Source organism: Nicotiana tomentosiformis, chromosome 12 (genome assembly GCF_000390325.3).
Source record: "Nicotiana tomentosiformis chromosome 12, ASM39032v3, whole genome shotgun sequence".
NCBI lineage: Eukaryota > Viridiplantae > Streptophyta > Magnoliopsida > Solanales > Solanaceae > Nicotiana > Nicotiana tomentosiformis.
Window position 1 is genome coordinate 46197671 of NC_090823.1, and position 15301 is coordinate 46212971.

Genomic DNA, 15301 nt, shown 5'->3' on the forward strand with positions numbered 1-15301 from the left:
AAAGATTATGACATTACCATTTTGTACCATCCCAGGAAGGCCAATGTGGTGGCTGATGCTTTAAGTCATCGGGCAGAGAGTTTGGGGAGTTTAGCATATCTACCAGCAGCAGAGAGGCCTATGGCATTGGATGTTCAGGCCTTAGCCAGCAAGTTTGTGAGATTGGATATTTCTGAGTCAAGTCGAGTATTGGCTTGTGTGATCTCTCGGTCTTCTCTTTATGATCGTATCAGGGAGCGCCAGTATGATGACCCCCATCTTCTTGTCCTTAAGGACACGGTCCAGCACGGCGATACTAAGGAGGTCACTATTGAGGATGATGGTGCATTGAGGATGCAGGGCAGGCTATGTGTGCCCAATGTGGATGGTTTGCGTGAGTTGATTCTCCAGGAGGCTCACAGCTCGCGGTACTCCATTTATCCGAGTGCCGCGAAGATGTATCAGGACCTAAGGCAGCATTATTGGTGGAGGAGGATGAAGAAGGACATAGTAGAGTTTGTGGCTAGATGTCTAAATCGCCAGCAGGTGAAGTATGAGCATCAGCGACCGGGTGAGTTACTTCAGAAAATAGAGATTCCGGAGTGGAAATGGGAGCGGATCACTATAGACTTCATTGTTGGACTCCTACGGACTCTGCGGAAGTTTGATGCAGTTTGGGTGATTGTGGACAGGCTGACCAAGTCAGCTCATTTCATTCCTGTGATGACTACATATTCTTCCGAGCAGCTGGCTCGAGTTTATATCTAAAGATTGTCAGACATCATGGCATGTCGGTATCTATCATCTCTAACCGGGGCACGCAGTTTACATCGCGGTTCCTGAGAGTCGTACAGCAGGAGTTGGGTGCTCGGTTGGAGTTGAGCACGGCTTTTCACCCTCAGACGGACGGGCAGTCCGAGTGCACTATTCAGATTCTTGAGGATATGCTCTGTGCATGTGTGATAGAGTTTGGAGGTTCTTAGGATCAGTTCTTGCCACTTGCGGAGTTTGCCTACAACAACAGTTATCAATCCAGCATTCAGATGGCATCATATGAGGCTCTGTATGGCAGGCAGTGTCGGTCCCCAGTGGGTTGGTTCGAGCCGGGCGAGGCCAGATTATTGGGCACGGACTTGGTTCAGGATGCCTTGGATAAGGTGAAGGTGATTCAGGACAGACTTCACACAGCCCTGTCCAGACAGAAAAGCTATGCAGACCGAAAGGTTCGCGATGTTGCATTCATGGTTGGAGAGCGGGTCCTGCTTTGGGTTTTGCCTATGAAGGGCGTTATGAGGTTCGAAAAGAGGGGCAAGCTGAGCCCAAGGTTTATTGGCCCCTTTGAGGTGTTGCGGCGAGTTAGGGAGGTTGCTTATGAGCTTGCCTTACCTCCCAGCCTAGTAGGAGTTCATCCGGCATTTCATGTTTCGATGCTCCGGAGGTATCACGTCGATCTGTCTCATGTGTAAGATTTCAGCTCAGTCCAGTTGGACAAGGCTCTATCCTACGTTGAGGAGCCAGTGGCTATTTTGGACAGGCAGGTTTGGAAGCTGAGGTCAAAGAACATTGCATCAGTAAAGGTTCAGTGGCGGGGTCAGCCGGTCGAGATGGCGACTTGGGAGACTGAGCAGGATATGCGCAGCCGTTATCCTCATCTTTTCACAGCCTCAGGTATGTCTCTATACTCGTTCGAGGACAAACTATTATTTTAAGAGGGGGAAGATGTAATGACCCAGCCGGTCATTTTGAGAGTTAGAGCCCCAATCCCTTATTAATTGCTTTCACCGTATCTATTTCTGCTATTGTGACTTGCCGGGAGGTTTCATTTTGGTTTTTTGGAAGTGTTTGGGATACTTAGTCCCTAAATAGAGGTTTAAGCCTTAGGATTGGCACCGTAGTTGGAACTGTGTGAAGACGAATCCGAAATGGAGTTCCGTCGGTTCCGTTTGCTCCGTTAGGTAATTTTGGACTTAGAAACATGTCCGGATTGTGTTTTGGAGGTCCGTAGCTTATTTAGGCTTGAAATGGCAAAAGTCAAATTTTTAGAGATTTGGATCAGTAGTGGAAATTTTGATATCGGAGTCGGATTCCAATTTCGGAAGTTGGAGTAGGTCCGTATGTTGAATATGACTTGTGTGCAAAATTTGAGGTCATTCGGATGAGATTTGATATGTTTCGACGTCGTTTGTAGAATTTAGAAATGTCAAAGTTCATTAGGCTTGAATCCGTGCATAATCCATGTTTTTGATGTTGTTCGATATGATTTGAAGGCTCGACTAAGTTCATATAGTGTTTTAGGATTGGTTGGTATGTTTGGTTGAGGTTCCGGGGGCCTCGAGCGTGTTTCGGATGCTCAACAGGTCATTTTTGGACTTAGGGAGTTGGTAGATTTTCTGGTGTTATTGCAGACATTTTTCTTCATCGCGTTCGCGAGGGAGATCTCGCAATCGCGTAGGTCATCTGAGAGTCAGCTAAAATTGCTCTTCGCATTCGCGAAGATGAAGACGTAATCACGTAAGGTTATCATGCAGTACACCGTGAACGCGTGGGCTAGGCCGCGTTTGCGAAGAAGAAGTGAGGCAACAGTGGAGTTTGAGTGTTACTCTTCGTGGTCGCATGAGGACAATTGCGATCGCGTAGGTGTGAGCAGCTAGTGCATCGCGTTCGCGTGAGGTGTTACACGTTCGCGTAGAGTAAATTTCTGAGGGAGCGAAGTTGTTCTTCGCTATCGCGAGGCCTTTTCCGCGATCGCGATTAAGGAACCACTGGGTAGAATTTAAAGTTCAAAAACGAGGGTTTAAGTTCATATCACAAAATTTGATTGAGAGCTCGGTAGAAGACGAAATTTGGAGAGATTTTCGGAGGAAGTTATTGGGTAATGATTACTAACTCCTTTATGATTAAATCCTACTAATCTATGCTTGATTTCATCATTTAATTTTGGATTTCGGGTGGAAATAGGGGAAAATTGAGAAAAGTACTTACGCTGAATTTTGGGGTTTTGATCGAGATTTTAGTATCTGATTTGAGTAATTTTGGTACGAGTGAACTCGTGAGTGAATGGGTGATTGTATTTTGTGACTTTTACCCGATTCCGAGACGTGGGCCCAGGGAGGCTTTGTGAGCGATTTTTCAATTTCTTGCGTTAGCTTTGATTGCATTGGCTAGATTAGTTTCTTGTAGTTATATTTATGCTATGTAATTGATTTTGGCTAGATTTGGGCCACTCGGAGCTGGATATTCGTGGGAAAGGCATTGTGACTGATTGATTGAGCTTGGTTCGAGGTAAGTGGCTTGCCTAACCTTATGTGGGGGAACTCCCCTTAGGATTTGGTACTATTTGATATGCGAGCGACGTGTACGTGAGGTGACGAGTACGTACACGGGTTATTTGTTGTAAAACTCCATTTTTCACTAAGTCATAACTTGTTCCTCCTTATTTGAAACACACTAGCATATGTAACTATCCTGTTTAGATTAGAATAGCATGCCTACTTGTTTAACTGCCCATTTGAACTCTGTGCAGTATGTTTAGTGATATTACCTGCAATATTTCATTCTATCTTAGTTTATTATATATATACCAGTAGGGCCTCGACCTGATCTCGTCACTACTCGACCAAGGTTAGGCTTGGCACTTACTGGGTACCGGTATGGTGTACTCACGCGCTTTCCTGCACATGTTTTATGTGTGCAGGTCCAGGTTCATCTTACCAGCCTCATCACTAGTTGCAGTTGTTGCTGCTTATTGGAGATTTTAAGGTAGATCTGCCCGCATCCGCAGATCCTCGGAGTCCTCCTTTATCCCCCTATGTTCATTTTTTTCCTCTTTCTTTAAAAATAATGTATAGAATAGTTAAGACTTCTTAGTAGCTTGTGACTTGCGGGTTTTCGGGTTTTGGGAATTGTTTGGTACATTTCAAGGGTGATAATTGTATATGCCGAGTGGTATTCAGTTGCTTATTTGATATTTGTTACGGTTAGTAGTTAATATTCATGCTTTAGTTTTATTTCAACAAAAGTATTAGGCTTACCTAGTCGAAGAGACTAGGTGCCGCCACGACGGTTCACGGAGGGACAAATTGGGTCGTGACACCTGCATTTCTTCAAGAGGCTGTTTTCACGACTTGAACCCGTGACCTCCTGGTCACATGACAGCAACTTTACTAGTTACGCCAAGGCTTTTCGCGTTATTAGCACGACGCTCTAACCAACTGAGCTAATGGTCCTTGCTATATGAATGAATGATAGACTGCAGCAAATTCCATTTTCCAATTCTTGAACACCACTTTGATTACCTATTTGAGAAGTTCGCAATCCAAATTGAATATCCTGATCATACGGATACATCTCAACTTGACTTTCTTCTATTTTATCACTTAGTTCATGGGACAGCAGGTTGCCTATATATCTAAATTTTAGACTGTGGTACAGGATAAGCCAATGACCTACTGCAGGTCAATACCTTTTAGATGGTGGACTGCCTTCATTAGTGCTCCTAGACTACCTTTGAGGTAACTATCTTATCTAAATTTGGTTGAGGCATTAGTTTCCTAAATTATTTGTGATAGCTACGGGCTATGGGTGCGCATATGTGTGGGGCTTGAGCCCATGTGCGAGCACAGGGGTATTTATCCATGCTTAGGGTACTACTTAGGCTATGATATGCCTAGAATTGACTGTTGAGTTGTAAGCTATGATGTTTCTCAAATTTGTAATATTGTTGTGAACTATTTGAGCCATTTTTGAGGTTACGAAGAAGCTAATTTCCTGAATAAACTTGGTAATTGCTAATTATGTGATTGAAATTTCCAATTTGAGCTATGATAGCACACTTTGCACATGCCAACACTTTTGCATGTTATTATACCAGTCCAAGAGCATGAAATCTGATATTTATTTATCATATATATGTGTTATTGTATACTTGTTTCTGGCGTGATATGATTTGGACCAGATGCTTGTGACTACGCCGGACGGATTGTGTTGCTATGCATGTGACCATGCTGGGCAGATTATGATATTGTGCATGTGACCACGCCGGGCGGATTGTGATATTTGCACGTGAGTTGTCAGTGCGAATTGATATTATTAGCACGTAAGTTGTCTGTGCAGTACGTGAGTTATCCGTGTGGATCCAGATATTGATATTATAGCACGTAAGTTGTCTGTGCGGATTGATATTATTAGCATGTGAGTTGTCCGTGCATCACATGAGTTATCGGTGCAGCATGTGGATACAGATACATCCCCTAGGGTCACCCTCTCATGTTTCTCTCCTGATGGTGTACACGCGGATTGTGAGAAACCGACGGGTTTCTGGTTGATGTGAGCTTAGGGAGAACTGGTTACTATTATTGGATCGGGTTGCGCGCCGCAACGGACTGATATTTGGTTATTGCATTTCATATTTACTTGCAATTTCTTTGACCGTTTACCATATTTATTTACATATCTTCCTTAAAAGCAGGATTATTGACGGAGTAAAACACTTTAAATAAAGAGTTTTGAGCATCAAATTGGTTTTACTTGAGATTTCCTGATTTGATCATATATATATTCTGTACTTGTTGAAATTATAAACTGTACAGGTGTTAGTGAGTATCATTTATAGTTCTTGCTTCTTTTACATCGCCGAGGTTAGTTAGGATACTTATTGAGTACATAGGGTCGCACTACAAGAAAAATCCTTATCTGCAACCAACATATAGGGACGAGTTAATAATCCTGTCTCTAAAAGTATATGTATTGGGACGAAATTATAATGTGGTCCTTAATTCTATACTTTATTGTGAAGGTACTAAATCTGATCCCTAAAGAAATTAGTAATTGGTCGCAAATTATAATTGAGGGACCATGAGCGGGAGAGAATGCAGCCAAATATAATACTAAAATGTTAAAAAATATTATTTTTTTAAAAAAATAGGCACCAAAACTAATATACTAAAATTAAAAATTCTAAAAATTAAAGAAATCCTCGGTTTTCCCAAAACACAATTCGCATCTGCCCTAGTCTCTAAACACAACGCAGCTCTGCCTCCCTCTATCCATCTCTCAAAATTTGTATTTTCTCAAAGCAAAGGTTGCGATATTTGTTGGTTTGTGAATAGCAGGTCTACCCTAGTTTTCAACCTCGCTCGTTTGCGAATCCCAGGTATGAATGCTCTTCTGAGTTGCTCTTTTTCTTCTCTAACTTGGAATTCGCTTTATTGCTTCGCTGTATTCGACTTCTTCTTCTTCTTCTCTAACATTAAATTGGTAAAAGGTTTTACAATTTCGTTTCTTTTTTGTATAATCAATGGAAAGATTATTGGGTTGGGATTTCTAATTTGATAATTTGATTTCTCTGAAGTTAATTCATGTTTGTAGCGTATTTTTTGAAAACGCTAATTATTTCATGAATGGCTAAAAGTCCACCAGCTGCTTATAAATTTTACCTCCTCATCTTAGTTGGATAAAAGTTTAACGTTAAGTTCTGTTTGGAAGCTGATGTGTTCAATAATGTTATTTGTAGTGGATAGTTCTCAAAAGAGAGAATAACTGTATATCAATGATGGTATTGGTCTCTGCCTACTTTGTAGTTTCTGCGGCTAGTTTTTTTTAATCCTGAACATCACGGTTGCATCTCAAGGTTGCATCTGAAAGTAGTTTTGGTTATATTGTTTTTAAAAAAAGAAAGTAGTCTTGGATATATTGATTGATCTTTGCTTTCCCTTGTTGTTATCATGGAATTGTACCATAAAATTTCGTATGAATGATATTCAATGGCTTCTTGCTACATTAAAAAAGAGTTACTTTTGTCCTTTGTCTAGGTAATATGGAACCTCCTAGTCTTACCAGTAGTATTAGTAAAACCATAAGAAATTTTAACAGTGTATTCACAAATATATTTCTTTCATATTACTAAGCAAGAGAAATATGAGTGTGTGTCTATAAGAAAAAGAGAAATAGAAGGGAACATGATTCTGATACATGTTAAGAACTCGAAGAAATTCACGACCTCACACCAATTACTAACAAGCAGTCTTTTTAGTCGCAATCGATATGTTTGATGATCTTGTGTCGTAAAGTATACTGTATGATTTTTTTAGGCTTAAGTACTTACTTCGATCTCGGGGCAGGCCAGAAGGAATCATGTATACATGTTTCTGGAACTAGCATCTTAATTACAAGTTAATTTAATCTCTTATTTATCTTAGTGCCATCTGATTGTACATTACAACGTATTAACTGGAAAAAAATAGCCTAATCCCCTAGTGCGGCCTTAGAGTTCAACATAGTTGTCTGCATTTGATCGTAATAAGTTGTGTTCATCTTAGTATTTTTCCTATCATTTATCTTTTTTTAATCTAATTTGTATCTACTCTCCAAGGTTATGACACCTAGTAAGCAATGGATGCAACTTATTGATAATCGGCTTGATGAAGCCTACTTAATCGGAGTGTAAAAGTTTTTGAATTATGCTTTTCAGAAACAGGAGAAGAATATGAAATAAGATGTCCATATGTCAAATGTTGTAATACAACTTTAGGAACTCGTAAGACAGTTGAGACATATCTGAAAGTACATGAAATAATTAAAAATTATACTTTTTAGTATCACCACGGGAAAAATTTATGTGAGCCGCTGTCAGAATCTGAAGATGAAGATGGTGATGAAATAGAAGAATGTGAGAGTGAAGATGAAGTAGAAGAATTGTTGAGAGATTTATATCCTAATATTGATGGAGGAACTACACATACTGGTTATGACGATTTACTTGAGAAGGAACCAAATGTTGAAGCTAAAACATTTTACAGGCTACTGAAGGATTTTGAGCAGCCACTGTACCAAAATTCTAAAGCTTCAAAGCTTTCCTCTTTAATTAAATTATTTCATATCAAACGTATGGGTCGTTGGAGTAATGAGTTATTTACAATGTTATTGAAAATGTTAAAAGAGGAGTTGTCGCCTAATGGCGCCAATTTGCCAAAATCATATTATGAAGCAAAGAAGATAATTCAAGACCTTGGAGTTTTTTATAACAAGGTTGATGCTTGTACTAATGATTTCATGTGATACTAGAAGGAGGATCGCTTACTCGATTCTTGCAAAATTTATGGTGCGTCCATATGGAAGATAGATAGACATAGCGGGGAAACAAGTTATAAAAAAGGTAAGAAGATAGCATAAAAGCTTTTACGCTATTTTTCATTTAAGCCTGGCTTCGGAAGTTGTTTATGTCTACAAAGACATCTACTCTAATGACATGGCATAAGGATAAACGAGTTGATGATGGAATAATGAGGCACCAAGCTGATTCAATGGCATGGAAGTTATTAGATGAACTTCATCCTTCATTTGCAGCCGAGCCTCGTAATGTTCAACTTTGACATGCTAGTGATGGATTTCAGCCATTTCGGAATTCAAAAACCTCATATAGCATTTGGCATGTGGTTTTTATTCCTTATAATTAACCACCTTGATTGTGTATGAAATAGAAAAATTTTATTTTGTCAATGCTTATTCCTGGTCCAGATAGTCCAGGAGATGCAATTGATACATATCTTCAGCCTTTAATAGAGGAACTGAAGGAGTTGTGGGAAGATGGTATTGAGACCTTTGATGCATCAGCTAGACAAAATTTTAAGTTGCATGCTTCTTTGTTATGGACCATCAATGACTTTCCAGCATATGAAAATTTATCTGGATGGAGTACAAAAGGAACAAGCACATATATACATACTGAAGAATTGTGATGAAGTCATACCATATCTCGAGTATGGAGAGTTTTTTCATATCGTCTTATTTTCTTATTTTCTTTAGGGTATTTTTTTTCTATATGAAATTTATGGTTCACTTCAACTTTTTAGAGAGTTTGCACAAACTCATGTGGATACTACGCAATACTTGTCTAATACATAATGGAACTGACAATTTATTGAATGGTTTAAAGTTAGGGTGAGTAATACATAAATATCAAATTTGACATTCTAATGTTGTATTACTCATTCTAAAGTATTCAACTTAATCTTGTTCATAGGTTTCACAATTGCATAAAGGAGATGATAGTCGGATCATGAAAGATCTGCTCTCACTTTCACGTGGTCCTACCCAATATACGATACATTTTAATGGTTACAGTGTTAATGGATATAAATTTTATGTAGAAGATTATGATAAAACGTTCAGGACTCAAAATTATGGTGGTGTTGTAGTTGGTGAGAATGATAAAGATAGTAAGAACATTGATTACTATGGAGCTTTAACAGATGCGATTGAATTGCAATTTGTCATGGGTAGAAGAGTGATTTTATTTTGATGTAATTGGTTTGATGTGTATGATAAAAAAAAGGCGTTAAGAAGGATGAGTATGATTTCGTGAGTGTTAATCTAGGGAGATTTTTGAAATCAAATGAGCCTTTTATTTTAGCGGAGCAAGCATCTCAAGTATTTTATGCTAATGATAATTTCAACAAAGGTTGGCATATAATGAGGAAGACTCAACCTCGTGATTCCTATGAGATTGTGAAACAAATAGATGATGATACTGTAGACTTATAAAATCTTTCACAAAGGAAACGAAAAAGAAATGATGAGGTGAAGTATCTCTTTATGAATTAGTATATTCATTGTTACATATTTTGATGGCATGATTTCTTTTAATATTATATTGCACATTTTCTCTTAATTATTGTTTAATTTTGGCTCTTTGCAGGTTCAATATGAAACCATCAAAGATTGAAAATGAGGTGGGATCAACTATGAAGATTGCTGTCAAATATGCATTCGTCACACCAGGTGTTATAAGAAAGGGACAAGGACGAGGATGATGTCTTAGATCTTTGGTTGAGAAAGAGAATATGCCAACTAAGAGTTTATTTCCTAAATCTAGTGATCTAGTTAAGCAATACATCCAAACAATTGAAACAAGTAAAAATTTTTAAATCTAATCTTTTAAATTTGCATAACTGAATTTAAATGCTTAAGTGTTAGTAATCTAATTTCTTTTCGCCAAGTGCTATAGGGAAGGGACGAGGACAAGGGCTTAAAAACTCTTCCATGTCTGCTAGTCAAGGAACGATATATAAAAACTGTATCGTTCTTGAGAAAGAGTATATGAAAATTTCATTGCCTCCATCTACTGATCAAGTTAAGCAATACACCTAAAAGGTTTGAAACAATTTGTTTTTCCAAATCGTTTGTGTTTTTAATTGCATATATAACTGAAATAAATGCCAAATCTTTTATTAATATGATTTCTTGGGTCCAGGTTCTATAAGGAAGGGACGGGAGCAAACGCCTAGATCTTTGTGCTCCTCTTTAGGGATTTCTGAAAATGAGGTGGGATCTTTCCCTAAGAATGCTCGTTTTGCTAATCAACGTATGCAAACTCCTTCTAAAAGCACAAGATCAAATTTTACCATGTCTTCTAATCAAGAAATGCGAATAATGGATAGAAACTCTATGGTTCTTAAGAAAGAGCATGCAGTTGGAACTTCAACTGATCAAGCTATACAACACTCCCAAACAGTTAAAACATGTATGACATTTTGAATCCATGTGTTATTAATTTGTAGAACTAAATTTTGTTGCTATAGTTTTTGCCAAATTATACAGTTGTAGGTTCATCTAATCTTAAAAAGGCAAAAATAGTTCGAGGTAGGAACAAGTGCAAAGAAATTGCATCACTTAAAGTCGGACAAAAGCTGAGAGTAACCTTTTACAACAATCGAACGGTTGGAACAAATAATAAATTGTTTACGAGGCACTTGGGCAGATAGTTCGTGACCGCAATATGTGTCCGTTGGGAGAATCATCGTGGAATGATATTAAGCAAGAAAAGTTGAATCACATGTGCGTAGCTATTGAGGTAACAAATATAGTTAAGAGTATGCCTGTGCATTTTGAGTCGCACGTATAATGGTGTTATTAGAACCTGTTCAATATTTTTGCATGCTGGTGTCTGGTTCTTAATATAGTGCTTAATTAATTAAGCTTCCCATATACATGCAGGCTGCAAAAAAACTATACCTGAACTTGATATGAATTTACATATTACTGTTAATTATTTCAAAAAAATCTGCATAGATATTTTTGCCGATGATTGTGTATAGATTTTTCAATTGCGATTTCAGTTTCTATGAATGGAGTACTTTTCTTTTCTTTTCTGAAATGTGTCCAGAGTTGGAATAAAAGTATATCTTTGTTTTCAGTTTTCAAGCTCTTTTATGGCCTTGATCTTTGGCATTCTTTGTATTAACTCTAATGAGAAGTCTATTATTCTTTCTCAGGAAGAAGGAGATGATTTAATAAAATATTAACTTTATCAAACATGCTCCCTGTAATGTCTTTTCCAAAAATTGTGAAGAAATGTGTTAGGAGACAAAACACCAAGTGCCTTTGGTTGAATCAAGGTGATAGAAAACCAACTTCTTTTAGAAAATGACTAATGCTCACGGATGTTATAATCATAATGAAAGACTGGAAATGAATGGTAGATGAAAATTCAGAGACAATTAAGAGGAAGATCTGGAATTTCTACAGCAAACTATAAATACAAAAATAAAGGAATGGAGACCAACTTTGAACATGAATAGAGTTGCTGGCAGAGGTGTTAGTTGCATGACTAGTTGATCTTCCAACAACATAAATAGAATTACCATTGGAAGCAAAACAGAAAGCACAAGGTATATGGCAAGGAGCTGCAAGAAAAATGGAAAATGAGATTAGCCTATTTTATTGCTCAGGGAAGATTAATTCTCATCAATAGTGTGTAGGATACTCTTCCAACCTATTTCATGTCACTATTTCCCCTGCCTATCACTGTGGAAAACAAATTGAACAAAATCAGAAGAAAAATTTTATGGCAGAGCCACAAAAATAGGAAAGCGTACCATTTGGTAAAATCTATAACGACCCGACCGGTTGTTTTGAATATTTTAGCCCCAATCCACTATTTATTGTATCCACTATGTTATATTGTGATTATGTGACTTGTCGGAGTATTTGGTTTTAGTTTCGGGTGAGTTTCGGAGTGAAATGGGACACATAGTACCTAAGTTGGAGGTTTAAGTTGTAAGAGTTGATCGTAGTTTGACTTTTGTGTAGATGACTCCGAAATAGAGTTTTGACGGTTCTGATAACTCCGTATGCTGATTTTAGACTTAGTAGTGTGTCAGTATGTTGATTTAGAGGTCAGTAGGTCGTTCCAGCATAAATTGGCGAAAGTTGCAAAGTTGAAGGTTTGGAAGGTTGGAAAGTTTGACAGGGAGTTGACTTTATTGATATCAGGATCGGATTTCGATTTCGGAAGTTGGAATGGGTTTGTCATGTCATTTATGACTTGTGTGCAAAATTTGAAATCAATCGGAGTTGTTTGTTATGAATCTGCATTAGTTTTGAAATTCGGATGTTCATAAGTTCATTAGACTGGAATCGATACGCGATTCGTAGTTATAGTATTGTTAGATGTGATTTGATGCTTTGAGTATATTCATATAATATTTTAGGACTTGTTGGTGTGTTCGGATGGGGTCCCGAGGGCCTCAGGTGTGATTCAGAGTGAATCCGGAACCAATTGGACTTGCTCTCTATTGCTGAAGTTGTTGGTTTTCTACGGGTCTGGTTTCCTTCTACGCGTTCACCACGTGGTACAACTAGAGCACCTGCACGAGCTGCTACAGAGAAGCCACCAGTAGCTCCAGTTGGAGGGCAGGCACCTGAGACGCCTGTTACTACCCCTTCACTTTAGGAGACTCTCGCCCAGTTTATGAGCATGTTTGGCACTTTAACTTAGGCGGGGTTGATTCCACTTACTCCTGCCATATCTCAGGTCTGGGGAGGAGCATAGACTCCTACCGCACGTACCCCAGAGCAGCGGGCCCAGGTTGATCAGGTCCCAGAGGTCATACTAGTGCAGCCGGTTGTCCCAGTTCAGCCCGAGGTTAGGTCAGCATCTTCTGAGGGGGAGCAGCTCAAGCTTGAGAGGTACAAGAAGTACCACCCTTCTACTTTCAGCGGTTTGGCTTCAGAGGATGCCCAGGGTTTTCTTGAAGAGTGCCACCGTATCCTCTGTACTATGGGTATTGTGGAGTCGATTGGGGTTATTTTCACTACATTCCATCTTAAGGGAGCAACTTATCAATGGTTGCGAGCGTATGAGATGGGTAGCCCGGCCGAGGCAGCTTCACTCACCTAGGCTCAGTTCTCAAAGATGTTCATGAGGGAGTTTGTTCCCCAAAGTCTTAGGGATGCATGGCACGCAGAGTTTGAGCAGTTGTGCCAGGATGCTATGACCGTATCGGAGTATGCGGTCCGGTTTAGCGAGTTGTCCAGACATGCACCTGCATTAGTTTCCACTATCAGAGAACGAGTTCATCGATTTATCGAGGGTCTCAACCCTAGTATTAGATTCAGCATGGCTCGTGAGTTGGAGACAGACATCCCATACCAACAGGCTATGGAGATCACTCGAAGATTGGAAGGTATGTGGGCTCGGGAGAGAGAGGAAAGGGAGGCTAAGAGGCCTCGAGATTCTGGCATATATAGTGATGCTCGTGCCCCAATTGCAGCGTGTCATGGTAGGATCTATGTGAGCAGCCCTGTTCATTCAGCACTTCCAGTTCCAGTGGTGTCCTGGCCACTCCCAGGTCTCAGGTTGCCCATTATGCACTGCCACTGTCTAGTGCACCTCCTGCATGGGGTGCTTTCAGCAGTCAGTCCTGCCGATCATACCTGAGCCAGTTCCAGCAGCCACGTCCTCTGAGACCCTATTTTGAGTGTGGTGACACTCATCATATGGTAAGGGACTGCCCCAGACTTAGGAGGGGTGCCCTTCCATAGACTACTCAGGCTCCATGTAATCCATAGGGACCCCAAACTTCTCAGGCTATGGTTACTGCACCAGTTGACACCCCACCTGCACAGCCAGAAAAAGGTGGAGGTCGGGCGGGTAGAGGTCGCCCTAGAGAGGGAGGTCAGGCCAGATGTTATGCTCTTCCTACTAGGACGGAGGCGGTTGCATTAGACTTAGTTATTACATGTATTGTTTCGGTCTGTCATAGAGATGTATCAGTCTTATTTGATCTAGGATCCACTTATTCCTATGTATCATCTTACTTTGCTCCATATTTGTGGTATATCCCTTGATTCTTTTAGTTCTCCTGTCTATTTGTCCATGCATGTGGGAGATTCCATTATTGTTGACCGTGTGTATCGGTCGTGTTTAATTTTTTTAGGTGGTTTTGAGACCAGAGCTGACCTATTATTACTCAGTATGGTAGATTTTGATGTTATCTTGGGTATGGACTGGTTTTCGCCCTATCATTCTATTCTTGATTGTCACGCCAAGACGGTGACGTTGGTTATGCCAGATTTGCCACGGTTGGAGTGGAGGGGTACTTTGGATCATGTTCCTAGCAGGGTGGTGTCTTCAATAAGGCAAAGCAGATGGTTGGAGGGGGTGTGAGGCATATCTAGCCTTTGTGAGAGATGTTAGTGTTAATACTCCTACCGTTGAGTCAGTTCCGATAGTGAGGGAATATCCAGATATATTTCCAGTGGATCTTCTAGCCATACCGCCCGACAGGGATATCGATTTCGGTATTGACTTATTTTCGGGCACTCACCCTATTTCTATTCTACCATATCGTATGACCCCAGCAGAGCTGAAGGAGTTAAAGGAGCAGTTACAAGAGTTGCTTGATAAGGGATTCATTCAGCCTATTGTGTCGCCGTGGGGTGCTTCCGTCCAGTTTGTGAAGAAGAATGATGGATTTATGCGCATACGTATTGATTATCGTCAGCTGAACAAGGTTACAGTGAAGAACATGTATTCATTACCACACATTGATGACCTATTTGACCAGTTATAGGGTGCCTAAGTCTTCTCTAAGATTGATTTGTGATCGGGTTATCAGCAGCTAAAGATTCGGGATCCAGATATTCCGAAAACTGCCTTTAGGACTCGGTATGGTCATTACGAGTTACTTGTGATGTCATTTGGGCTGACCAACTCCCCAGCAACATTCATACACCTGATGAATAGTGTATTTCAGCCCTCTCTTGACTCATTCGTCATTATGTTTATTGACAACATCTTGGTGTACTCCCAGAGCTGGGAGGATCATGAGCAGCACCTGAGGACCGTGCTTCAGACCTTGAGAGAAAAGAAGTTGTATGTAAAAATTTTAAAGTGTGAATTCTGGCTTGATTTAGTGGCGTTTTTGGGTCATGTCGTGTTGAGTGAAGGGATTAAGGTAGATCTGAAGAAGATTGAAGCAATGCAGAGTTGTCCCAAACCGTCTTCAGCTACTGAGATCCGGAGTTTTCTTTGTTTGGAAGG

At 39.8% G+C, this 15301-nt stretch overlaps 1 protein-coding gene and 2 long non-coding RNA genes across 5 annotated transcripts; all 3 read left to right on the top strand.

Annotated features, from left to right (window-relative positions):
* Positions 1 to 5941: 5941 nt before the first annotated feature.
* On the top strand, positions 5942 to 10553 carry LOC104099878 (uncharacterized). 3 transcript variants are annotated; one of them, XR_001969988.3, is made up of 4 exons: positions 5943 to 6130; positions 9674 to 9888; positions 9975 to 10128; positions 10229 to 10553. It is a non-coding gene; the product is annotated as an uncharacterized lncRNA (long non-coding RNA). The 3 variants fall into 3 exon arrangements; XR_687095.4 differs by having other exon boundaries at positions 5944 to 6130; positions 9983 to 10128; XR_004507963.2 differs by having other exon boundaries at positions 5942 to 6130; positions 9674 to 10128.
* Positions 8742 to 9392, top strand: LOC108945787 (uncharacterized). The gene is made up of 2 exons (XR_001969989.2): positions 8742 to 8916; positions 8999 to 9392. It is a non-coding gene; the product is annotated as an uncharacterized lncRNA (long non-coding RNA).
* A 2618-nt stretch (positions 10554 to 13171) lies between the features above and the next one.
* Positions 13172 to 14831, top strand: LOC138902574 (uncharacterized). The gene is made up of 2 exons (XM_070190456.1): positions 13172 to 13607; positions 14398 to 14831. Exons 1-2 carry the CDS (start codon positions 13172 to 13174, stop codon positions 14829 to 14831), a joined length of 870 nt encoding a protein of 289 aa, XP_070046557.1.
* The last annotated feature ends 470 nt before the right edge of the window (positions 14832 to 15301 follow it).

What these genes read in the sequence shown, in the direction of transcription:
- LOC138902574 (XM_070190456.1), top strand. Translation starts at nt 13,172, where the DNA reads ATGTTCATGAGGGAGTTTGTTCCCCAAAGTCTTAGGGATGCATGGCAC. An exon ending in GGTGTCCTGGCCACTCCCAG is followed by an intron (nt 13,608 to 14,397) that starts GTCTCAGGTTGC and finishes GTCTTCAATAAG; the next exon opens with GCAAAGCAGATGGTTGGAGG.